Source organism: Neovison vison, chromosome 7 (genome assembly GCF_020171115.1).
Source record: "Neovison vison isolate M4711 chromosome 7, ASM_NN_V1, whole genome shotgun sequence".
Taxonomy (NCBI): Eukaryota; Metazoa; Chordata; class Mammalia; order Carnivora; family Mustelidae; genus Neogale; species Neogale vison.
In genome coordinates this window covers 139,673,625-139,701,244 of record NC_058097.1, presented here as the reverse complement: position 1 = coordinate 139,701,244, position 27,620 = coordinate 139,673,625, and the positions used below count along the sequence as shown (strand labels likewise).

The 27,620-nt window shown below is 38.3% G+C and overlaps 1 protein-coding gene across 14 annotated transcripts in view; it reads right to left on the bottom strand.

Moving 5' to 3' along the window:
* The window catches only part of DLG2 (discs large MAGUK scaffold protein 2), a 2,052,576-nt gene that overhangs the window by 869,957 nt on the left and 1,154,999 nt on the right, over positions 1–27,620 (bottom strand). The window contains exon 1 of one of the 14 annotated variants that reach the window (XM_044258415.1): positions 14,781–15,331. The exons of 12 other annotated variants lie outside the window; for them this stretch is intronic. In XM_044258415.1, the coding sequence (XP_044114350.1) occupies positions 14,781–14,858 (78 nt within the window). In that variant the 5' untranslated portion in view covers positions 14,859–15,331. Of the gene's footprint in view, positions 1–14,780; positions 15,332–27,620 lie in introns of those variants that run through there. One more of the 14 variants, XM_044258419.1, reaches the window with a different exon arrangement.

The window sequence follows — 27,620 nt, the reverse complement described above, 5'->3', positions numbered from 1 at the left end:
TAAATAAAATCTTAAAAAAAAAAGAATAGCTTTAACAGATAAATGAAACTATTGTAATTTAATCAGTAGATTTTTTAGGAAGGTCAGATCGGGAACATCTGAACGTTTTTACACTAAGACCATATTCAGATTGGTATAAGGTTTCTGTTCAGGATGAAAAAAATTCTGGAAACGGATAGTGGTGGTAGTTGTGTAACACTGTAAATGTACTTAATGCCACTCTTTGTAAACTTAAAACCTAGAGCAATCTATACTTTTAATGCCATTCCGATCAAAATTCCACCGGCATTCTTCAAAGAGCTGGAGCAAATAATCCTAAAATTTGTATGGAATCCGAAGAGACCCCGAATCGCTAAGGAAATGTTGAAAAACAAAAATAAAGCTGGCGTCATCACCTTACCTGATTTCAAGCTTTATTACAAAGCTGTGATCACCAAGACAGCATGGTACTGGCATAAAAACAGACACATAGACCAGTGGAACAGAGTAGAGAGCCCTGATATGGACCCTCAACTCTCTGGTCAATTAATCTTCGACAAAACAGGAAGAAATATACAGTGGAAAAAAGACAGTCTCTTCAATAAATGGTGCTGGGAAAACTGGGCAGCTATATGTAGAAGAATGAAACTCGACCATTCTCTTACACCGTACACGAAGATCAACTCAAAATGGATAAAAGACCTCAACGTGAGACAGGAATCTATCAGAATCTTAGAGGAGAACATAGGCAGTAATCTCTTTGATATCAGCCACAGCAACTTCTTTCAAGATACGTCTCCAAAGGCAAAGGAAACAAAAACGAAAATAAACTTCTGGGACTTCATCAAAATCAAAAGCTTCTGCACAGCAAAGGAAACAGTCAAAAAAACAAGGAGGCAACCCATGGAATGGGAGAAGATATTTGTAAATGACAGTACAGACAAAAGGTTGATATCCAGGATCTATAATGAACTCCTCAAACTCAACCCACACGAAACAGACAAACACATCAAAAAATGGGCAGAAGATATGAACAGACACTTCTCCAATCAAGAAATACAAATGGCTATCAGACACATGAAAAAATGCTCATCATCATTAGCCCTCAGGGAGATTCAAATTAAAACCACATTGAGATATCACCTTACACCAGTTAGAATGGCCAAAATTAACAAAACAGGAAACAACATGTGTTGGAGAGGATGTGGAGAAAGGGGAACCCTCTTCCACTGTTGGTGGGAATGCAAGTTGGTGCAGCCTCCTTGGAGAACAGTGTGGAGATTCCTCAAGAAATTAAAAATAGAGCTTCCCTATGACCCTGCAATTGCACTCCTGGGTATTTACCCCAAAGATACAGATGTTGTGAAAAGAAGGGCCATCTGTACCCCAATGTTTATAGCAGCAATGGCCACAGTCGCCAAACTATGGAAAGAACCAAGATGCCCTTCAACGGATGAATGGATAAGGAAGATGTGGTCCATATACACTATGGAGTATTATGCCTCCATCAGAAAGGATGAATATCCAACTTTTGTAGCAACATGGACGGGACTGGAAGAGATTATGCTGAGTGAAATCAGTCAAGCAGAGAGAGTCAATTATCATATGGTTTCATTTATTTGTGGAGCATAACCAATAGCATGGAGGACAAGGGGCGTTAGAGAGGAGTAGGGAATTTGGGTAAATTGGAAGGGGAGGTGAACCATGAGAGACTATGGACTCTGAAAAACAGTCTGAGGGGTTTGAAGTGGCGGGGGGGTGGGAGGTTGGGGTACCAGGTGGTGGGTATTATAGAGGGCACGGCTTGCATGGAGCACTGGGTGTGGTGAAAAAATAATGAATACTGTTTTTCTGAAAATAAATAAATTGGAAAAAAAATGCAAAAAAAAAAAAGAAAAGTGATTAAAATGACATGTTTTACATTATTTTTATTTTATCACAGCTGGACTACCTTCAGGTTTTATTAGTGTCTCCCTCATCCACCACACAATATATCCCTCGAGTACTGAACAGGCTGCGTTCACCACCACACCCCAGCTCCCCAGCATATTGTAAGGCACCTACCAAATGTATACACTTATGGATTGTTGAGATTTTTTTTCTACCAGTTACTCAAAAGTTAATGGCTATTTTCCTTAAAGAAAAGGAAATAGTTCTATTTAAGAAAGACAAGCTATTTGCTCAAGCAGTGGTTAAACTGTATTAATTATAAATAGGTATGACACGGAAAAGAGGTAATATGCATTCTAGAACACAGAATGTTAATTAAAAATGCAAAAGTCAGCCATCTTCTGGTATTTGAATGTTCTCACATGCACTGAACAGGCCCTAAGAGCACAGAAACACATGGAAGTCTCTGTATCACTGAGCAACAAATAGTGATGATGAATATTGATTCTTTTCCAAAAGCAGAGCTGGTACTTTGGGAAGACAGAAGTTCATTATACTAATTAGAGGCCCTTGCCCTACCTCCTCCGAGGATGTTCTCTTGGGTAGATATCAAGGCAGACACTCTTGGGTAGATGCTTTTCAAATTAATGACTCAACAGCCACATGGCAGTAGTCCCAGCATCTGTGGCGAGGCCAGTGGCTTCAAGTCAGGGTTGTAGCTCACAGCCACTTTCTAAAAGCACCTTCAGTAAAGCTCGGGGTTGCTGTATGGGGGCAGAGATTTGCATGCCCATTCCTGCCAACATTGTAGAGCACATGATTATGAAGCAATTCAGAGCAGTCCTATTGTAAGTCAAGATCATGATCAGAGTATGAGATGGGAGAACTGGCCACTCATTTGAGAGGTTCCACACAACCAGACTCACCCCCCAAATCTCTTTCTTTTAAATGACATGTGCTACACTACTTAGTGAAAAGCACTTAGATAATGCCTGTTCCATCACAAATATCTCCTCATTCTGTCCTCATAACAACTCTACAAGAGAGGTATGTTGTTCTCATTTTCTAGATGAGGAAACTGAAGCGTCCAGAAAGTTTCAGTAATTTGCTCAAAGTCCCACAGTTAGTTAGAAGTGGTGCTGGGATTTGAACCCAGGAACACTGGATTCAGAAATAGTGTTCTGAAATCCTCCACTCTTTTGTCTTGATATATCTTAAGAGAAGTATTAAAAATAAGAAAGGCTACTTTAATTTAAGGCATTCTTTTTTCTTTCCAAGAACACTATGCCTATCCATGTGTGCTACCTAAGAGCATAGTCAGACCAGGTGTGTTTTATTCTAAACTTGGAGAGTGGGGCTTTGAGTATGAGAGGTAAGCCAGGTGGTTTGCAATCAGGCATGATCCCATAGCTCTAGAATGATAAGACTCGGCGAATAAGCAGAGGGTCTGGCAAGGCAACAGAAAAAAAAGTTATTTATACTGGAAAGCACATCTAAGAGTTTGCTTTAATTGTGTATGTTCTTTTCTCCCTAATCTATTCCTGAACTTCCTCAACATTGGGACTGAGGCTTGATCATTCTGTATCCTTTATAAATCCCCACACAGTAGTAGAGGTAGCAATACTATGTAAATAAGTCCTTGTTCCATACAAAGGGCAAATAAGTATTTGTTAAATTCTTAATCGACTTAAGAGGCCACAGTGAACTCATTTATTTTCTAGCATTTTATCTTCCTATGGCCAGCCGGGGGTCAACCTGGAAACGTTGGAAAAAATATGTTTTGAATCTGTCAGGACAACTACACAGGTGAGTTATAAGAAACGAGGAGATGAAAGCATAAATTAATTGGAGATGTATTTAAATTTGTTTTCGAAAAGGCATAGTAGAGTTCATAACTGCAAATAAGCACCATTTTGTGATATTACATTTCCTCCAGTTTTTCTTAAAATACTGGAGAAATGACTAATACTAAAAGAAATTCTTATTTGTGTATCGCATAAGCCATTTCCATAAAGCTTTTGCAAATTCTAGAGCTCTGCAAGGGGAGAAAAACTTTAATAAAATAATGGATCATATTTGAATTAAACATGATATTCAAAATGTTACACTTGGGGAGTTAAAGGAATGTTATATGCTGAGAGAGCAAGAGGCAAAAACGTCCTATAACAATCCCATGCCCTCCATAAATTCAATCTGAGAACATTAAAAATGGTGATAACAATGAAAAGGGTTACTTACGGAATGAAAACGGAAAATAGAAACAGATTAGTGAAGATATTTGCCTCCAAAAATCTCAAAACTGTGCATCCTAGAGCAGAGGTAATAAAGATAGTTATTTCTAAGAAATAGATCCAAAGTGGCTCCATTCATTTCACAGCAGGAACACTCAAAGTAGCAATTAATGCAACCACTGGTGTGGAATTGTTTTCCAAATGCCATCCTGTTGGATAACTTTTTTTTTTTTTTTTAATGGAAACAGGGCTCAGAAGTCACAGTGAATTTGGAACGATTATTTACTGAAAATATCATCATACGTTATTAATACCACCATCTAATAACAGGAATACAAACCGATAATACTTTCGGTGAAACGGAAGGAATCTACCAGCTGCTGTTTATTTCCGACTAAAAGGGTAGTGCTTAAAGTTCCTTGAGAGATCATAGGAAATAGATGTGGGGCCATCCGTCTCAATGGTGGGTGGAACAGTAACGCCCTGGCCAAAAGAAGGGATGACCTGGTATTTGGAAGATCTGAGTTCAAATCCCAAAAGCTTGGCTGTCACACACACTGGGCAAGAAACTTCCCAATCTCACATTTCCTGGGAGCTCAGTTTACTCACTTGGAAGACACAGGCAATAACGCAGCCCTGTAGTTAAGAATGTGGGTACGAATCTAGATGGCATGGGTTCAAATCCTTCCTCTAAAACTAATGCTAATTGTGCATCTCTGGGCACATGAATTGACTTTTCTGTGCCTCCTCTATAAAAATGAGGATAGAACAGTACTTAGCACATAGGATTATTGTGAGCCTTAGCTGAGGTAGGACACGTTAAATCTTAGAATAGTGACTGGTCATAGTAATGACTCGCAATAAGTGTTCATTAATTCAATATATGGAGCTTGCCCTCTCCCTTTTTTCCAAGACCTGAAATAAAGCTACAAAGGTGATGAGATGCATTCACCAGCTGGGAGATGAGCATCTTGAGTCATTCAGCACACCGCACTTCACTTCAAATAAGAAGTAATGTGCCTTGGGGCACCTGGGTGGCTCAGTGGGTTAAGCCTCTGCCTTCAGCTCAGGTCATGGTCCCAGAGTCCTGGGATCCAGCCCCGCATCGGGCTCTCTGCTCAGCAGGGAGCTGCTTCCTCTTCTTTCTCTCTGCCTGCCTCTATGCCTACTTGTGATCTCTGTTGAATAAATAAATAAAAGTCTTTAAAAAAAAAAAAGGAAGTAATGTGCTTTGAGTGACAGTCATCAAACACACAGAATCACTCTCTAGAAAATTACATGGTGTGTGTTGAGACAGGAGAGGCAGGGGGAAGGTGGGAGACAGAGCAGAGTTGGGGGGATGGATATTTTATAAAAATGGCCTAGGACTTATTTATTAAAAAGGAAGTCAAAACCAAGAAGTCCCCCATAGTCAGTGTACTGATAATTTTCACGTAAGATGTTCTCCTCAGTAATTTTTCTCCTCTAACCAGCGGCAGGGACATAATTATACATCTCCTCACTCTATAAAACTAGGATGGGAAGGCAAGTCTGTTCTGAAGCCCAAGGGAGTAGTAGAGTAAGAGGTATCACTAATGAAAAAGTTATCAAAAGCTGCTTTGCATCCCTTCTGGAATGATGTAGAGGAGGAAAATGAATGGACCGAAGGAAATGAGAGAGGGAAAGAGAAAGGAAAGAAGGAAATATTAAGTGCTTTACAATGGACCAGGTGCTTTACATTAGTTGTTTTTTTTTTTTTAAGATTTTATTTATTTATTTATGTATTTATTTGACAGAGAGAGAGATCACAAGTAGGCGAGAGACAGGCAAAGAGAGGGAAACAGGCTCCCCACTGAGCAGAAAGCCTGATGTGGGACTGGATCCCAGGACTCTGAGATCAAGACCTGAGCCGAAGGCAGAGACTTAAGCCACTGAGTCACCCAGGTGACCCAAAATTAGTTTTTAATTGAATCAAAAACCCAGGCAAGGATGGTTACCACTTTTTTAAATATGTAAGAACATTAGTAATTAAGGAGATGGAGTTATTTGCTTAAGATCACCCAACCTATAAAGGTGTTGAGTCAAATTTGAACTCAAAGCTGTTGTTTTCCACCGTCATACTATTGTTCTTGGGTGTGTCAACAAGACCATTCACAAAATGTATAAAGAAAAGAGGTCAGTAAAGGTGACAAAGGAATTATCCAAGGAACTTAAGAAACAATGACAAGAATATAAGTCCTAGGCCAGAATGGTGTTCAGAGAAGAAGAAAGAAAAGTATTTTTCTTATTCTCTTATACCTTCTCAAACAGCAACCCCCTTCCAAGTCCCCCACATCCAACGTAATTTTCCTCATGCTCAGCACATTAGTTTCCACTCTTCCTGTGCTAGAGAGTCACCAAAATTTCTCATGTTAAATAGTATCATAGTTTGATACCGCTATGAAAGTGAACACCAATGTCACTGACTTCTGCCTCAGACCTGTTCATCATGCTTTGCTGTAAACGATGGTGAAAAATTGGATGCCTCCCTCGTAGTACAAACTTTCTCTCAGAGTCAGTGTTGAGGAACGGTGGAGGTGGATGGTATAGAAAGCAAATAGTTTCTGTTTGTAAATCAGAGTGGGCACCTAGAATAACAAGTAGGTGTGAAAGGGAAGAAATGAGGGGTAAAAAGGAAGACAGAGTAAGAGGGGAGGAGACAGAGAAAGAAAGAGAGAAAGAGACCTAGAGAGAGAGAAAGAGAGAAATCATTCTCTTCTTACAAGTCCACCAATCCTATCAGATCAGGACCTCCCTACTGGCTTCTCATTTAATCTTAATTATCTCCCCAAATCCTTACCTCCACATTTCAAAATATAATCACTTTGGGGGCTCGGGCTTCAATGTATGAATTTGGGGTGGGAGACACCATTCAGTCCATAGTAAATGGGGTGGAGAATTCTCTACATAACCGGACTTTTCAGATTGAGAAGGTATAAGAAACAAACATATCACACTCAAATATAAGCCTACAATCTTCTAGCAGATAGGAAAAAGCAGCTGGAAAATTTTACAGTTTGACATATCATTGTTGGTAGTTGAAAAGAACTCTGGTATTCTGCCGGTTACTGTTTGTTTCACTTCAGTGTTAGTGGCATGGAGAGTGGGAAGGAAAAAGAACCAGAGCCTCCTACCCCAGAGCTATCCAATGTGTCATATTCCCATTTCTTAAAAAAAAAAAAAAAAAGAAAAGAAAAAAGGCAATAAAGAAGTGTCTCTTATCTTGCTTCCACTTTGAAACCAGGTAGATTTTCTACTATATTCTTCTTACTGATACTTAAAGACTTTCCAGATCTGTTTTGTATATTCATTTGACATAGATTTTCTTAAGTTTTCTTCATGCTAGGCATTGTTCTAGGTGCCAGAAGCACAAAGACAAATAAGACCAAAGCCTCTCCTTGAAGGACTCAGCAGACTTACAGCAAATCATAATTAGAAGCACAGAATGTTAAAATTGAAAGGAATCTGACTGCAGATGAAGAACCCAGAGAGATTGAGAGACTCAGCCAGCTAAGGACAGGTGCTTGGGACAGAATAGATGATACACAGGCCTATTGACTCCTAATCCACTCTTTATCCCCATACAGCTCAGAGTCCTCGATCCAATTCAATCTTTCAGCCAGGATTTATCAGGGTCTACGATGTGCTAGGTGTCCTGGTAGAATGGGACAGAGTCTACAGTGGTTTAATAATTTAATTAACAACTTAATAATTTATTTGGGGAAACAAGACTACCTCAGACGGAATTAGTGAATACTACAAAGCATTATTTAAAACGAGATGGCTTCTCTATTAACCCCCAAAACATAGTACATATGTAAATAAGATTTGTTTTTATCAGAGGGGCAATTACTAATTTTATCTCTACAAGAATCATCATGGTTGAGCTAGTCTCCCCTTCCATTTTCACCATTCGATGTAACACCATTGAATGATACCAGATTGAGGAATAACATTTTAAAAGATCCAAAACAAAACAAGACAAAAAAAAAAAGGCATTTTGCAACTTAAGTTCTATAAACTGCACTGAAATTAAACTATCTGGATATCTGATTCCTGTGAAAAATCCAGTCTTATTTCTAGCCACATAGTTATTCAACAGAGATGAGGTTTGGGTAGATGAGAAGATGGCTGCTGTGTTGGTCTGTTCCTTCTCACCAAGGGCTCACCTATCCCAAGAAAAGTTTAAAGAGCACATGGATAGTTAGGGTGATATAGGCTCTGGATTCAGCTAGCTCTGGCCCTGAATGCCGGTTTCCCGATTTATGATTGTGGACAAATTCTGCAACACTGACATACCTCAGTTTCTCCATGGGAGATGGGAGCTGAAATAAGACTACCATAGAAGGTTGTAGTGAGGATTAAATGAGATGATACACGTAAAGTCCATGTCATTGTGCAAGGCATTATCATTATTAATAACAATTTTATAGTGGTTGTGTGACCTGCTATCTTCCTCTCTGGCCCACCTCCCCCTCCTTCATTTTGGCATATCTCTTATCCTGTCCTTCCCCTCTGTCGCCCTCCCTGTCCTGCTAACAGCTGTACTTTGGGTTCTTCCAGGGTGGGTAGCCCAGCTGGGACTTCCGAACAGGTGCTGCTGTCCATTGTGTTGCTTGATTCACCGGCCAGGTGACGAGGGAGAACTGCAGGGCTGTATTCAGTGTGGACAAACACCTGTCCTCTCTGTCACCACAGCCAGCAGACACGGGCGCTGAGTCATGCTGCTGCTCACGACCGATGAGCTCTCAAAGACTCAGAAGGCTCTAAGAAAAGGACCTGAGAGGACAATCTGTCCATCTCTCTCTGGGTCAGGCTACTCTTCAATCTGCCATGAGGCAAAAATAGAAGTAGGAAGATGCTATCATTCACTAAGGATTGGAGAGTCTTCAACATCAAGATGTTGCTTCTTATGCTTAAGCTAAATTTTTGAATTTGCCTTAAATTTGTGTTAATATTGATCTTTTACAGGGAAAAATAAACTTGATATCTAGCTCACTGTAAACATATGCCATATATACAGTACAATGTACAGCATGTATTGTGTAATGTACAGTACTCTATATGTACTGTATGCACACACACATGCACACACACATACATACAGAGCATTGTTACTGGTTTAGAGCTTGAGGTCTAGAGTCAGACGTGGTGTCTAATCCCAGCTACCTGGTGATGTGTTTTTGCTCGAAAAACATAATAATGGTAACTATCTCACTAGATCTTCATATTAGCACCGTTCTCAGCTCACCGAAAAAATGCAGTGCAAGTTAACTCTCCTTGTTGTTTAGACATATAAGCATGTAGTTAGAAGCCAGGAGGCTCTCTAAGCTTTCTCTTCTGTAATCTAAACGGTCCCAGCTTGATTACTTTTCATTTATTTCTTCCATAACCTTCATTTCCATTTTCCCTTTCTTCATTTACCTTCCTAAATCCAGAATAGGACAAATAATGCCAGTTGAGTCTCATCAGCACAGAATAAGATGTGTGATATATTTTAGGATTATCTATTAAATTTCCCTACGCCAAGTACTGTTATGATTTGCAAAGACATAAAAGTGATTTGATAGCAAGTGTAACCTTAAACACTTTATCTATATTAACTCATTTATCCTCAAAATAAACCCATTCATTATTCATTCTTTCAGCTATGCCATACTTCATTGATTCTAAAAATAAACTTTTCTTTTTATATTTGAACATCTCTGAAATCAAGATGCATCTTGCAACTGATGATGTGGTAAAGTTCCATTGAAAATCTTTTTTTTTCCCCTAATAATACATGAAATAATGGAGCATACTGCAACTGAGGACAACCTAGAGTCAATGAAATAGATTATGAGAAATAGCCATATTCTAGGCATTCTGTTAGGCCTTGAAATAAGGGGAACAAGATGGAACAGTCCTTCATTTGGAGAATCCACATTCTGAAGAGGAATACAGGGAAGGAAAGATGATTACAGCCAATGTACAGGCAGCTGTGGGAGCCAATGGAAGGCCCATCCTGGGCTTGCAGGGGCCAGGGAAGTTTTCCTCATGATAGCAATGTTACTTAAAGTTGGCGTGCAATTAGTGTGGCATAGGGCTAGCTTGTGGTCTGCAAATCAGCCAACTAGGAAATGAAAAATCCTGGAAGCTAGAAAAAGCATGGGACATTCAGGGATTTGAAAGTAGTTCAGGATCCTGAAATTAGAGTGTCCTGGAAGAGGGGCAAGGTATAGGGGCAGAGGGGAAAGCAGAGGCCATACCATGATTGGCCTTGCAGACTATGGTAAGAGGTTTGGGTTGATCCTGAGGACAATGGCATTCTACTAAAGCACAGGTGTTACATCCATTCCACAAATAAGAAAACTGAGGCCTAGAAGAGCCCAGATGATTGGCTTTAGGCTGGATAGCCAAGAATAGGACTGATTTAAATCCCTTCCTCCAGGGCCTCACCTTAAGCCCAATGCTTTTCATGTTATGCCAGGGTCACCCAGGATATTATTGTCTCTTGTTGGCCATACTGTGAGCAAATGCATTACTAGTTTATTTTCCATTTTAGTTTATGTTGAAGAAATGTGTTTGGTTTAGGTGAAAAGGAGAGTAGAACCAGTGTGATGGTTCTTACGGAATTCTTTAAGGTAAAAATGGCCTAATGTCAGGATACTTGAGCTCAGTCATATCACTTGTAGGTTATATATCACTGCTAAGCTCATCCACAGTTGTGTCTATTAGATGATGGATATTGAGGCCAGTCTTTCCCAAATGCATCATGCATCTTTTCAGGGTGTATACTTAAAATAAAAATAGTTAAATATAAAAATGAGAACAAAAACAAATGAGAGAAGCAATGTTGATGGGGCAGTGAAGGTTCACAATTTCAAGTGTTTTCTACTTCTGCATATTATTATGTCAACAGAAATTGCATTTCAATTTATCTTAAAGCTTCTTCAGCTGCCCGTTTAGAGTAATACAATCTAGAGATGGCCTAAATTAAGCAATTTAAGTCAAAATGTGACCAAAAGTCATAAAAGTAAGACACTAACAACTCAATTAATTACATGGGGTCAAAAAAAAAAGAATAATTACTAGAACGGAGGTATTCTTTTCTAGCCAGCACGTTTTGATTTCATATTATCACATTTAAAATAATTTTGTTCAAAGAATTTATTGGTATGCACAGACTGTCTTTTTAATGAAAGAATAACAAAGAACCTTTTGGTTTTCTTTTTGGAAAAACGACAATGTGAATCACCTAATACCTTTGACTCACTCTAAAAAAAGATGCATCTGCAATTGCCAAGCATTTAGGTTCTTTCTGATGAAAGACATCTTTGGTTTCATTAGGATAAGCTATGAGTACAAATGCCAATGTTTAGGTTATGATGATATGACAATTACTAGCTATTTCAAAGGAATCATAGGTGCCAGGATGATAGCTTGCTATACTTACCGAACTAAAGAGGACAGTGTAAAGTCTTTAATAAAAGGACAGATGATTGTCTATTCAAGATAGCTTAGGTAGAGTCTTATCAGAAATAAGGGGACTGAGTTACAAGATCGGTAACTTTGATTCTGTAAACCTCATGACTTTTGAATTTTTATATCAAAAGAGAGGGACAAGGTAAGAAGGAATGGTTAACCTCATTCAGGCAAGACAGGTGAATGACAGGTGGATGGAGGAGAGTGCTGTAGACTCAAGGAGTCATTTTTGGAATAGCTGGGGTAAACTTGGGCTCAAATCCCAGCACGGACACTTACTACTAACTTAGTGACCTTGAGCTAGCTACTTGTCTCTCTGGGACTCAAGAAAAATGATTTCTACCTTATAGGATTGCTGTGAAGATGACAGGCAAAAAGCACCTGGTGTATAATGTGCGTGGGTGAGGGCTATCATTAATACTACTGTTATGCTTGTTATTATCATTACATTCCATGCTGCTATTTAATTCTATTGGCATTGAATGAGGTAAAACAGTAGACCAGGCAACCATGAATAAGGCATACTGCATGTTTAGGGATGGCATTTAGACTTGCACATTCCCAATTAGCTTTTCAATTAACCCCAGCCTTGAGGAATTCACTTCCCAGACCACACCTGAATGCGAAAATAGGCCTGATGGGCTATGATGGGTGCAGGTTGTCTTACTAGAGTAGGAGAAAATAAAACTATGCTACCTATGGCAAAAAAAAAAAAAAAAGCCAAACTTTACAGAGGGTACTAAAATGAAACCACATTCACTGTCTATGACACAGATTTATAACCCCCAATGCTAAACATGATATGACTCTACTACTAGTTGTTTCACATTTAAATATACCAGTCATTCTCTAGATAAAACTCAATAACCATCTGATTTTATTCATCTTCCTCCATTTTATAATAAAGCATGACAACATATAGTCAGTAGCACTTTATATCCCCCTCCATGTTTGCAATTATGTGATCTCTGAAGCTATAGTAATACTTTACCCAAATTTATTCAGCTTGCAGTATCATTTGTTAACTGTCTTCCCAGGTAAACTTTATTGCTGAGCTCATTAGACAAAATATTAATCCACAATAGTTAGTTTAAATAAGGCATGTAATAAAATTAGGTACACAGAATAAATAAACTATTTCCATATACCAAGCATTAACTGAGGGCCTTCATTGTTCAAGGCAGCATACCTTTTAATTTATTCTAGGAACACTGTGAATACAAACCCATGGGGGGAGGGGGAAGGATGCTATTTTCATATTAGCTATCATCACCTGGTGTTCAAAATTAACTCCTCTTAGTTCCCCTGGCTAGCACAAGGGCATTTGAGCTAATATTTTTCCTTTGGTCCTTATAATTCTGCAAAACTTCAGTTCTCCAATGTTGATTTCCTCACTCCCTGAGTAAGAGAAATAAATAATTTAAAGCCATTAATTCTACATATGGTTTCTTCTTACCTGTCCTAAGCATCAATCACCACAGAAATGAAAGGGAGGCAGATATTAAGCCCCTTTACTAGCTTCTCCCCACTCTCAAGAAGCAGAAGCCCATGTTACTTTGTTGGATTACCATCCTTTTAGGTTCTATACAAAGCATTTTCAGACTGCTGCTCTCCACATTTAGGTCCAAGTCTGTATTAAGTGCCACTGGGAGATTCAACTTTTCTTTGCATACTAATTTGGCATAAGGCATTATCTCCCTGTGGCTTTCAGAGCCATTTGTGGTCCTGACAGTCCTCTCATCCATACAACCTATAATTTTCATAAGAAGAAGGCACTTTTTCAAAACATTTGCTCCAATAAAAGACCTACTTACAAGTCTCTTTTCTTAAAAATCACTTGGGAAGCAAAAAAAAAAAAAAAAACCAAAAACCAAAAAACCCAAACCCCCAAACCCAACTGCTCAATGTATATGCTGCTGGTACATGACAATTTTACTTACAACCTTGTCACCTGGGATATACAGAATAGGAAAGGGATCAATTCTACCCTATCCTTGCCCTCTTCCCTCACCAAAAGGGCCATTAAATAACAAGTCTGTCATCATTCTACAATCCTCAGATCTAGACAGTTGAAAAAGCTACAACCCTAAAGTCAGAACTCCAGTAATGTTTTCTCTTTTCATACTACAAACAGTCGTATCTCAGGTTTATCCCTAGATTCTTCTTCATGTTACCAATATTTCCACCCTGAAGGAGCAAATAGCAAGTCCAAGGGAAGGAACCTTTGCAGCGGGGAGGAAGGACTGTGCCATAGTTCAGAAAAACCATCTCTGGGTCAATCTCACCAGGAGATTTAAGGCAGGAAGGAGACTGGACCAAAGAGCCTCAGAGAAATCTGGAAAAATCTCAGTTTCACAAAATTTTGTTTCCCAAGGAAGTTTCCCCAACACCTATCAAATAGAACACAGAATTTCCTAAATGTGGCAGTTTGGTCAGTGCCTCTGAAAGCAGGGGACAAATTAGAGATGAAAGCTTGAAATGCATCTCAAGACTTACAGGCCATTTTATTTTCTTAGAGGAAGGTAATTAAAGAGGGAAATCTACACAGAGGTTCTCTAGGAGGAAAAACTAGTCATGCTGAATAAAAGAAATAAAAAGCCACTCTCTAAATGTCCATGGTTCCCCAATGATAAACATAATTCTTACTCATCATAAACACTTTTGAAATGATGGTTCGGTGGATCTGAAAAGATCCCAACACCCTCTGGAGTCTGGTCAGTGTTACTGAGAGTCCCAAATATGTGTTCCTAGGACACACACTAGGACACAAGTACTGGAGAAAGGCTCGAGGATTTATAATGCCCCCTTCAGAACCAAACACGATAGTAATAAAAATAACGCAGGATAGCAACAAGTTTACTAGAGAGCTCCTGGAAGAAGCAAATATTTCAGCAGCTCAACTGCTTCCCCGCTATGTCATTTAAAGGAATATTAAGTCTCTGCCACGCCAGTCTTATCAGTTGATGATTTCACCCAATATTCTGATGAGCAGATGATCCTGCTTAACCCCCACTGCTCCCTTCCCAAGTAGCAAAGCTCCAAGAGTTAGCCCTCCCGTGAGTGGCATGGACCACATTCACAGTGAGAAGCAGGTTCTCATCCCAAGCTAACGAAGACTGCGTCTGCCCTCAGACTAGCAGCCCAGAGCAGGCGGTTGGCAAATCGGAAAGGTAATCTTCATCCCCGCTCATTCCATACCTTTTCTGATTTTGCCTTCCTGGCATTGTGCACGAACCTGCGACCCAGCTTCTTGGCATACCAGATAGAGGCAAACATAGCGATGCCAATGGCAGGAATTCACAATGAAGCTGCTGCACAATCAACTTCCCACCTCGGCTCAGAGACAAACGGAATCCGGCTGGAGCTGTCACTTGCAGGCTGTTGCTTTCTCAGTTCCTCTCATGCTGGTTAGCCGAGGGAGAGGGTGGGAGGAAGGAGGGGATTGGGGGGGGGGGGGAAGGCAGTCCTGTTTGGCCGGTCTGCAGGTATATTTACATCCTGCCAGCAGGAGGTCCGAGTGAGGCGGGTGCTGCCTTCAGTAGCCAGCTCACACACATCCAGCCGCGAAGTATCCGTCTGCGGTTCTTCGGGCACCGTCACCAAACTCCATGTGTGTCAGGAGGAAGGGAAGCCGCAGTTAACTCCTTCTGGAGGCGGCTCACCTCCCGCTCTAGGCTCCGGCATTTGCACTCCTCGCTTGGCTTCCCTCTGTCTTGACAGTACGTGCTGGAGGCAGTGGCCGCGAAAAGACAGATTCACATACAGGCTCGCAGGTAAAGCAGCCAATACAGGAGCTGCCTGGCTCGGCGAGGGGGGCTGGTGAGGGGGAAGAGGCAAGGCCACCATGGAACTGGCCCTGTGGGCACAAACAGGTGTCCCTGGAGCCTGAATCCTGCTCTGAAGCTCCAAGAATTTGCACTGGTAGGCTGGCTGGCTGGAAACAGAAATGCCCCTCCCTTGCCCCCTCCTCAACTTCTTTTGGTCCAAGGAAAGTCTTATCTCTGATCGTAGCCAGGCTTATCTACAGCTTGCAAGAGCCACACTTTTTTTATCTGGGGACTGGCCTGGGGACAAAGGGCACAGTGAGCCTGAAAAAAGTGTACTCCCAAATGCATGGGTAAAAGTCCTTCGTTTCCAAACCCATCAGTTATACCTCTAATGCAACAGAAGCCTTTTCTATAAGAACAGGTTTTCAACATGGGGACTGGGGGATGGAGAGGGGCTTAAATCCACCTTTAAACTAAAATGGGGCAATCTTCTTCTTCTTCTTTTTTTTTTTTAAGCCTAGAGTTTTCTTGCAGTAATATCCAGTGATAAAGGAAGGACTGTAATATCACTTTGGAGAAGACAGATTTACAGCAACTCTTAAACCATGCTCCTTTGAAGAATTTTCGCATTTGATTCTACCACCAGGTGCTTTCAACTTCAAGTATCTTATGAGGGCTTAGATTATTACGTGAGGCATTTTAAAGATAAGTCAATTTTAAGGGACAAACATTCCCTCCGATGAGAAATAGCGGTTAAGCTTTTACCCATCTTGCTAGAGGACAAAAATTAGACTGCTCATCTTGACAAGGAAAACTTCCCTTCCAGTGATATACAGATGAGACTCAATCCAGTAAATGTTTTCCAGCTGACCTGAAGGAACTGTCCTAAGAGCACCATGGTCCAGAGAATGTCAACACACTTACAGATACTGGAAAAGAATTCCCTTCTCTCAATATAAGTCACTTGAGGTTTACTCTCAAAGAGGCTTGGGTCTTCAGTCAGCCACAAGCTCTTTTGTAAGATATACAATAGTTCTCCCCCTTATCTATTGGGGACACATTCCAAGATCCCCAGTGGATGCCTGAAACCATGGATAGTGCCCAGCCCTACATAAACTACTACTATGACATACCTATGTTTTCCCTATACATACCTATGATGATGTTTAATTTATAAATTAGTCATAATAAGAGATTAACAATAAGTAGTAGTAAAGAACAGTTATAACAATATATTGTAATGAAAGTAATGTGAGTATCATTTCTTAAACATAACTAGTTGTAGTGTCTTCACCCTATTTCTTGTGGTAATGTGAGATGATACATGATGAGATGCAGTGAGCTAAGTGACGAAGCATGAGGCTACTGCCAAACTTCCCATCATAAGTCAAGAAGCGGATTATCTGCTTTCAAGTGGTGGTTGACTGCAGATAACTGAAACCTTGGGAGCAAAACCATGGCTAAGGCAGGGTTCCTATATCAGATGCCCTGGTAGGTAACTGGAGGCAGAACAAGGCAGTGTGGGATAGGACAGCGGCAATCAAGACCCATGCCTGAGTTACTCACTAAGGTAACACCGATGCCTGAAACAGTGTTTATTTTTTTAATTTATTTTTTTAAAGTTTATTTCTTTATTTATATGAAAGAGATAGAGAGCGTATCAGCAGGGGGAGAAGTAGAGGGAGAGAGAAAAGGGGAAGCAGACTCTCTGCTGAGCAAGGAACCCAAGGTGAGACTTGATCCCAGGCCCCTGGGATCATGACTGGAGCTGAAGGCAGATACTTGACCGACTGAGCCACCCAGGCACTCCCCGCCCCCCCACAAAACAGTGTTTAGTGCAATGAAATCAATGTATATTTGTTGAATGGATAAATGACTTGAATTCCAACCAGGGCTTTGTTTCTAATCTCTGTTCTCTCTGAACTTGATTTGCCTCACTGTAAAGGAAGACAATTGGGCAGATGATTTTTAAGGCTCCCCCCTGCCCTATGAGTCTATGATTCTGATTATGAGTCTTCGTGTGAGTACCAAACAGACAGGTGTAGTGTTCAGAGGGGCACTAATAACTCTGTGTTCTAAAAAGTTAACAGCAGCACCCTTGGGGCAACCCAGATCCTTCTACCTTCTTCAACATGGGCAACTGCCACCTACAATTTGGTTTTGCCATTTGCTGTTTCTTTTGCTACATGTTCCCGCTTCCTATGAATGTGATTTTCCTTGAATTTCCTTTTGTCATTCTCCAACAGCCTCTGTGCAAAATTCTCCACATCACACCCTGTACTCTTTGGAGAAAAAGTGCCACAGAAATCCAGCAAATAAATAAATGATAACTCCTGCTTAGTTTTCAAAGAGCAACTCAGCAGGACCTCAGCTTACCCTAATATTTCCATCATGCTAAAGGTATTCATTATTCCTTCACACAAGTTTGTTCAAACCACATTTTAGTTGAAAGACCATTCAGTGAAGAGAATAAAGTAGATTGAGAGAGGAGGGGAGAGCAAGTCTTCCTAAATTAATGAGCAGAAATTCCTGTTTTTAATATTTTAAGATAGAATTCGTCAATAAAGAGGTGAGAAAAAAAATGTTGAGCTTTCAAACCACTGATATCTAAAGGGAATCAAAGAATGTTAATTTACTCTGAGGGGAATGCCAGGTCAGAAAATAATGTTTGCACTTTCTTCACAAAATAAGACTTCCTAGTCACTAAAACTGGAGCTTGGAGAGATCTTTGATGTTTGATCATATTGTTGGTTGGTTTTGCTTTTAAATTGAACCTTTAATGACCCTCTTCACACACCTGACCCAGCGGTTTTATTAACTTTTACAGGACGGAGTTCTTAAAATAAATTGGGGCCCATCAGCTAAGATTTAACTTTAAAAATCGCAAGAATAACGGGATTCCTGGGTGGCTCAGTCAGTTAAGCATTTGCCTTCAGCTCAGGTCATGATCCCAAGGTCCTGAGATGAGTCCTGCATGGGGTTCCCAGCTCTGCCAGCCGCTCCCCCTGCTTGTGCTCTCTACTCCACGTCTCTCTCTCTCTGTCAAATAAATAAATAAATAAAATCTTTAAAAAAAAAATCAGAAAAGTAACTACTGTACCTGAAATAGGCAACTGGAGGTAGAAAGGGTAGAAATAGGCGTGGAGTTCATCATTTGTACTCGGGACCCAGGCCCGTGTTATGTGAGCACTTTGCACAATGTAGATATTCAAACTCTATTTGTTGAATGTGTCTATGGCGTAATAGGAAAAGCCTCGAATTGGAAAGACTAGACAAGGCAACAGAAGCAAGTCCACAAATTTTCAGTTGTAAAAGTTTTTGGATGGGGCGCCTGGGTGGCTCAGTGGGTTAAGCTGCTGCCTTCGGCTCAGGTCATGATCTCAGGGTCCTGGGATGGAGTCCCGCATCAGGCTCTCTGCTCAGCAGGGAGCCTGCTTCCCTCTCTCTCTCTCTCTCTCTGCCTGCCTCTCTGTCTACTTGTGATCTCTCTCTGTCAAATAAATAAATAAAATCTTAAAAAAAAAAAAGTTTTTGGAAAGCTCAGTCTGGGTGTCTTATCAATGGAATGAAGTCATTGCCAGAGCTGTACAACTATCTTCCTGGGGCTCTCTCTGGGCACACATGTCTGCTACCGAGAGGGCGGCAGCTGCCCATAGGAATCCTAAGAGTCTCTAACCATTGCTCTGCTGATGGAGATAAATAACTTTGGCGGCTCTGCTGTGTAAGGGAAACACGTTTTTTCAGATGCTTTCCATCTGTATTTCATCAGTACCTGGACAGATCTTTTCCTTTATAATTTCATTTTTAATACCTCTCATATGACAGAAGCCTACCAGTGCAGCTGACTAGGAGATGCAACATTAATCCTTTTAAGCAGCTTTGGGTTCATGCCTCGACACACACACTGTGTGAGCCTCCTCTGAGGTAAATGCAATGTTTAAATCAAGCCATTAAGTATTATACAACTACATTTTCTGCCTAACACATGAGTGATTTCTTTTTAAAATTCACCTAAATACATCACAGATAATTATAAAAACCGAGTAAACATGAACCCCTAGAAGCTAGTATCTGGTAGCTTGAAAAGCTATCTAGGTTAGGTGTTTAACATACACCAGAGAAAATACAGGTTTGAGACATAAACAAGTTAATGTAAAGAACCAATAAACATTCATATATTTGAGTTGCTTGCATACCTGATATTCATATTTAGGGCCCTTTGGTTAACATCTGATATTAGCCTGTTAATAGAACATGGGTGTCAGAAATACACTACATAGAATTTATGACTAAAGGAATAGAAACAGAATATTTAATTTAATTCACAGGAATACCAAGATGTTGATATCAGTTATCTCTGGAGAGAGTAGGGGAAAAGGAAAAAAAAACATTTACATTTCGCTTTGTATGGTTGTGTAATATTTGTGTCTTCTATAATGGGAATATATTAGTGTTATTAGTGTATGGTTCAAAAGGTAAGCAATTATCTTTTCACAAAAATGTGTTGATTATTTACTAGGGACCCAAAATTAATGAGATATCCTCCCTTTCAAGGGAGATAGGACTATAGAGTTGGGAGCACAGATGTATAAAGAAATTTCAGTGCAGGTTGGCTTTCTAACAGATGTATGAAAAATAATGTGGGAACTCAGGAAAAAACTGTTGTTTGGTTTCTATAGGATATAAGAACAGTAATTAATGTTAGCTAGAAAAAGCACAATAATTAGTGCCAATGTATATAAAAAAGGCAAAGGGATCACTAAATCTCTCTGCATGTATGTCTATCAAAATGAATGTTTACAAACTGACCCAGTTGCAGAGAGATATCTTTCTACCCCGAAGACACAACCAGTCACAGATAAGTGTGGAAAAAATATTGGAATCACTACAAATAATAAGCCTATTGACTCTAATTATGATGGGTAAACCTACCTCTTTCTGTTTTCAAAATCATCAAAACTAATTCTTTAATATTTCCATATCTCACATGCCCTTTCTTTTAAATGTCTAATCATGATATATTAAGAGAGATGTAAGAGAGTAAAATGACACTTACCCACGTGCCTACCACCCAGATTTAATAAGGGATAACATTTTGCCATAATTTGATTTGATTCTGATTGATTTTAAATAAAGAAACCCTTTATCATATTCACAAAATGTCTCCACTTCACTCTACCTTACCTGAAATTCAACTCAAAATAATGTTCATTAGCCATTCTTGTACCTAAGTACACACAACTTTATCTAGAGTAGGTATTACAAAATATAATTAACAGATCATAGGGTATGTCCATCTTGAACTTTCATTAAAAATTTCTCACTATTTCATATTATTAGTAGTTTAAATAAGCCCTATGTTTTAGATGACATGGTATAATCAGACTTATTAATTTTTCCAAAACATAATGCATTATAATAGTGTCTGATGTTTGGATATACATTGTCTTGGTTACTAGTGAGACTTAGCATCTTATATGTTTATTGGCAATTTGAACTTTCTTCTAGTCATAGCGTTTGCCCATTTTTAAATTAAATTATATTTATTTCATGCATTTGGAAAATTACTTTACGTATTCTGGATACCGATTCCTTATTATAGGCACTGAAAATATCCTTTCCCAACCTGTGACTCTTTTTAAATTTCATTTATATTTTATCATACATGTATGAGAAATTATAAAAATTTAAATATACTGAAATTTATCAATACTTTCTTTTATGTGTGTCCATTTTTGTATCTCAAAGAATTTTTTTCCTATTCCAAGTACATAAGTACATTATCTTACATTTTCTTCTAAACAATTTTTTTTCTTTTCACAAGTAAGTCTTTTTTTTTTTTAATTTATACTGTGAGATAGGAACTTACTTTCCCCCAAAATATGGCCACTTGTTTGTAGACATACATATGTATGTATGTATGTATGCATGTATGTATGTATTTTACTGGTATATAAGAATGTTATTCCTTTTCCTTACTGACTCATAATGTTCCTAAATAATAGGTTCAGATCATATGAATGTGCATATAGTTGTTTCTGGGCTCTTTTTGGATTGCTCTGTTTTTATTTATCTAGATCAATACCACATTATCTTGATAAATATGCTTTATAATAAATAGTGATATGAGGGGCTATTCATTTTTATAAAGTTGTACAATTGATCATTTTAATATTACATCCAATATTCCATGTTGTTATTTTATAATATTTTGGTTCTCTCTTGTGGTAGTGCCATTCCTGATCAAATCAGTCATTATCAGCATATTTTTATTTTTTTATAATTAAAGGCTACTCAAAATAACTCTCACATTCTGTCAGTTTATTTTCTCCTCATTATTTTTAGCATCTGAACACTCCTAAACTTCTTACTGATGTGTATATTGTTATAGTTTATTCCAGCAAAGATTTGTGATGGTTAACCTTTTTATATTTTTCCTGAATGGCCTACATTCAGCTTCGAATTTGAATGATAGCATTGGTAAATGGAAATGTCTAGATCGACAGTGATTTTTCCCTTAGCATTTTGAACATATTATTTCCTACTGTCTTCTGGCATCTATTTTTACAGAAGCTGTCTGCTGTCGATCAAATTGTTCCATTGTAAGAACAATATCTCTTTTTGGTTTGTTTGAAGGTTTTGTTTTCTTTGTCTTTGTCAAACGACAGGTTCAATGCAATGTTTTTGTTTTTGTTTTTCTAAAGTTCTGCTTGGAACTCATTATGGTTCTTTAATCTGATTATTTAAAAAAAACTCTCAGTCTTTTCAAGTATCCTCCCTCAGTCACTCCATTCTCTCCTTCAAAAGTCCTGGAATATTTTGTTCTGGACCATTTCGTTTGACCCATCCTATTGCTTCTTTTATCTCTTACTCTTCTTTCCTTTGTGCTATTTTCAGGGTCTTATTCTTAGCTCTAATTACTGTTTTATTCTTAGGTTTTAATCTATTGTTTTACCTATCTACAGAGTGCTTATGTTTAATGAATTATATATATATTTAATTTCTAGAGATTCTATATTTTGCTTTTTTTAATCCACACAGTCTTTCATAAGGGTATTCTGTTTATGTTTTTTATTCCTTCCTTTACTATGTTTTTAGATTAAAACATTTAATTTGAGGTCTTTATTGGTTACTCTTGTTACCTAATTTTCTTGGAAGTCTAACCTGCTGATCCCACCCATGGTGGATAGTTTCTGTATGTAACTGTACATTTTTATTCTAAAATCTTCTTTAATAAGACTGTACCTCCTGTGGGAGTCCTAGGGACTTTTGTTATATGACTCTTGTTACAGAATAATTCACATATCCTTCTGCTGTTTGCCCAGAGGTTTCACTAGCCCAGAACCACTTTCATGTTAAATATTTGGCTTAGTGTTATTCTCTCTACACAAAAGGGTTAAGGTTACTTTTTTCCTTTTTTACACATAATAAAAACACACTTCCTTATTGCTTCCCTGAGCTGATGAATAAAGTATTTTAGAAGCTCTATCATTAAATGACTTTATCTTCAGTTTTCAGTTTCAAGCAGGGGTCTTAGTTTCATTTCTCTTCCTTTGGTAATTGCAAGGTCAACTGTCTTGCCCTGCATGGGCATCAAAACCCCCACACTCTCACTCCAAAGGCTCACACTGAGTCCCATGTACCGCTTGGATGCCAACAGTCAGCCTAAGAAATCAGTGTTCTGGCCATCATTTTATACAAACTCAAACAAGTCAAACTGTCATGCCTCTCAATTAACCCCCAAACAAACTGAAGAACTTAACTGGGCTGTCCATGAGCTTTTAGTATTTAATAAGCATGTCTGACAATTGTATGTATACAATGTATTGTGAAATGTTTCATGCAAGAGATTCCAGGAAGGCATTTAATTAAAATGCTATTCACAAGTCACTAATATATAATAATTAATTACCTAGAATTAACAGCGATATAAATCACCACCACTACCACACTTGTGACCTTGGACTAGAAATGTTGAATGCATAAAATGGGGTAATAATGGAAACTATACCTCTGTGATGATGATAATAAGGGTGAAATGAAATAAGACATGCAAACAATTTAGAGCAGCACCTGATGCACACAATGGGTACAATAAACATGTTTTTATTTTTATTCATCCTCTAATTTTCAAGAAATTAAAAAAAAATGAGAAAAAAGACCTGTGCTTACTATAATGAAAAAGCAGAGAGTGCTTTTTAAAACTCTCTTTATGTTTTTTATTTAGCCATCTTCACTGCTTTTTTAAAAAAATTTATTAATCAGGAAAACAAATCAATTTCCAAACCCTTTTAAAATCTTTCATAAGTTTAAAAACTTTCAGTTTCATAAATGTTTATTTTCTGGGCCAAATAAATATTTTCTTAAGCTTTCTAAACAGGTGTTTTTGTTTGTTTGTTTGTTTTGAGTCTTTTGAGAGTTTCTCATTATTTTACAGATCTCTCATAAAAAGAAAAACTCAAATGAATCCTGAAATTATACAGTCATTTAAAATTTTTTTTTAATATTTTATTTGTTTATTCATGATAGAGAGAGAGAGGCAGAGGGAGAATGTGGGACTCAATTCCAGGACCCTGAGATCATGACCTAAGCCAAAGGCAGATGCTTAACCCACTGAGCCACCCAGGCACCCTATACAGTACTTTTGAATTCACATGTTATAATTTACCCACATGCTTACAATTAAATTTTGCTACAACTGAGGATATGGATTGATATAGCCATTATTATCTAAAGGAATGCATTGCTGAGTGAATACAGGTGAGAAGCAAAGCAGAAGAACATCAAGCCACCAGCTAAGAAAAAAATGGCTATCTAATGGAACACACAAGAACTATGACCTGTGAGAACAAAAAACAATGCAAGACATGACCAGAGAGTTTTTCTGAAACAGCTACACTATATTAAAACATGAGTAGTTGAATAATTTTGTAGCAGATAATTCAGTTCAATCTCCAGCTTTGCATGCCTTGTCAGAGCATGCCACAAATACAGGCATTTAAGCACCACTCATCTAACCTGAGCCCTTTGGAATGGGAACTCTCCTATCAATTATAATCTATTACACAGTCCAATATTGTACCTATCTCAACAAGAGAATTATTTCCATCCACAGAAGGAAAGTGCTTAATTTGGGAGTCAATACTTTTAGTTTTAATTTTATTTTTATCAGTCATCTTACCTTTGGGTATTGTATTGTATAATCAATCTCTAAATTCCCCTCAAGATCAAATAAACTATCACTCCCTGACATTATGACCCAAAATTGATCTGTAGGTCAGTAGTCCTTCAAGTCCAGTGGCCATTTTTGATGAAGCCGTAGTCTTGCCATATCATCTTTTGGGTCATCCTAAAAGTATTTTCTGTTTCACTGACGCACTCCACATACTGGCATCCTTGTATATGCGCTTTCCTCCCCCTGCAAGTCCTTCTTTTCCACCTCACTTCTTGCCGCCTGTCATTCTACATGTGACAGATCCTTACACGTGTTCTGGAATTTGGCTCAGTAATTCTCCATGAAACTTTCCCTAATCCCTCTAGATAGAGACAGTTTGTACTCTTGTGCTGAAACTGATATTCCCAATGCAATTTGTACATATCCCAAGTTTAGCTCTTATTACATTTATTTGTGACTATGTTAAATTTGAACGGTTTCCCCTAAATGACCAAAAGCAATTTAAAAAAATCCCCATGCCTTATTTCTTTTTTGCAACCTCAAGGATCTTCATAGTCCTTTGCCTATAGTAGGCACTCAATAAATGTGTTAGATAATTTAATTCACATTTGCTGAAGGAAGAAATGAGTGAGGTTATCACTTGAATTAAGCTGCTTCATACCCCCAAAAGAAAACTGGAAGGCACTGTTGAGACATACATTAGGCATTTATTATTACCTTCTATTTGTATTTTTACCTCACATTCATCTTCATACTATAAGAGATAAATCAAAGTCATTGTAAGAAGGGCTCAAAGTGTTTTGAAACACATTTCAAAAGGTGAATCAATGAGAATTCTTGACTCATGGCCTATAAGCTATCAATTTTTTTTCACTTTGTAATTCTTCCCCCTCTTTAGATAGACATGTGTGATCTTTTAAAAAATTTAATAAATAGCACCACATCCATAATTAAATAAATAAGTAAATAAACTCCCTCCCTCTTTCATTGCCTTAAAAATGAGACCTATTAATGAAGACATACAAACTATTCCTTTTCCATCCGGCCACCTACATAAAACAGAAACAGCAGCTGCTGAAATCCTCAGTGCAAATGTCAACTGCAGATAGCGTTACTGAAAATAATCCTGATATTAATTGCAGCCTCTTTCCAGCTTAAAGAGTATATATAGGCAAAAAAAAAAAAGTAATAGTATCACCGTGTTGTATCCTTCATAGCTGAATAGGGAGAAAAGGGAAGGAGACCGACTTGCTTGGTGCCACTCCATGTCAGCTACTTTACCTTAGGTGTTTATATGAAATTAAAATATTTTGTCTTCAGGGGCACCTGAGTGACTCAGTGGGTTAAGCCTCTAACTTTGGCTCAGATCATGATCTCAGGGTCCTGGGATCGAGCCCCGCATCGGGCTCTCTGCACAGTGAGGAGCCTGCTTCCCCCTCTCTCTTTGCCTGCCTCTCTGCCTACTTATGATCTCTTTCTTTATCAAATAAATAAAATCTTTTAATAAAAAATATTGTCTTTAAAATACATAATCTCTTTTGCCCACTAAGGTACTTAACATTCCTTATCTCAGTATTTATCTAATCTCATATGTTTTTTTACCATATGCATATACTAAAGTATAATTTTTTAAAAAAATGTTTGCCAGGTACCATCTGAAGCATACCACACCTTAGGAAATAGTCTTATCTCCTTGAATCACCTCCAGATACCTCTGAGTCAAATAGCATCCCCTTCCTTTTACAAATTCAGAAACTGTATTTCTCAGAAATTAAGTAACTTATTCAAGGCCATTTTTCCTAAAGGAATTAGGCTTTGAATCCTGCTTTGCCCCTCACTTCTTGATTTTCAAAACTTAACCTGGAAATGAAAATCAATGAAATGGAGAAGGAGCAAGTGCTGTGCATTCAGGTAACGTGCATGAACCTATGAGTTGGAGTAGGGAAGACAGGCTTTCCATAAGAAAGGAAATTTGAATTGGGCCTTAGAAAACAGATCAAAAGAAAACAAGACATTTATTTGCCAGGAGAAACAGCATAAGTAAGAGTAAAAAGGCTGGAAAGCATGAGACATGTTTGAGAAATAGTGGAAAGTAAGGAAGGAAAGGCAGTAGCCATACAGTAATTAGACAAATGCCAATAAATGTTTAATCATGACAAACTTGTTCAGAGTTGGAGATCAGGGAGAATAATAAAGGCAGTAAATTTATTCAGGGTCTTAATTAGGCAGATAGTGGTAGGACAAAAGGCAAGAAGAAATAAAAGAAACATTTTCTCTTGATATCCTAGCTTAGATTTAGGCCCCAATTCACTTCCTTAGCACAACATATTACTTTTCAAAATATTTATTACAATGACAATTGTCTATTCAGTATATGTATTTCCCTTGCTTTCCTTGCAGGACATTCCATAAAAGCAGGGACAGTGCCTAACTTTTCTTCATTGCTGACACAAAGTGCCTAGTGCATAATAAATTCTCCAAAAGGATTTACTAAATGCATGAATGAAAGAAGGATTAATTGAGGAGACAGAATCTGTACAATGTAACAGATGCTTCCTAGGTTAAGAACATAGAGTCAAAAGCAGCTGAAGATTTGAGCCTGGGGGCTTGGAGTTAGTTATCTCAAAGACAAAGGAAGAATATGCTTTACAGAGTCCTCTTCCTTCGTTTTACTTTCTCTTTTCTCCTTGCCTCATTATTAATTTTGTTTTCTCTTTTTTCAAGATTTTAATTACTTATTTGAGAGAGAATGAGAGAGAGAGAGAGCATGAGAGGGTTAGGGTCTGAGAGAGAAGCAGACTCCCCACTGAGTAAGTAGCCTGATGCAGGACTCCATCCTGGGACTCCAGGATCATAACCTGAGCTGGAGGCAGTCGCTTTGCCAACTGAACTACCCAAGTGCCCCAATTTTAAGTATTCTTATTTTACAGTCTTTGTCTGAAATGTTCACTGTTAAATTTCTTAGACATTTACTTCTATCATTTTTTACATCTACCAATTCTTCCTCTTGGTCATTAGTTTCCATGTGAGAACTCCAAATTTTCTTTGTTACTCTTCTAAAAGAGAGGATTTTTTAAAAATAGGAAGTGCTATTGC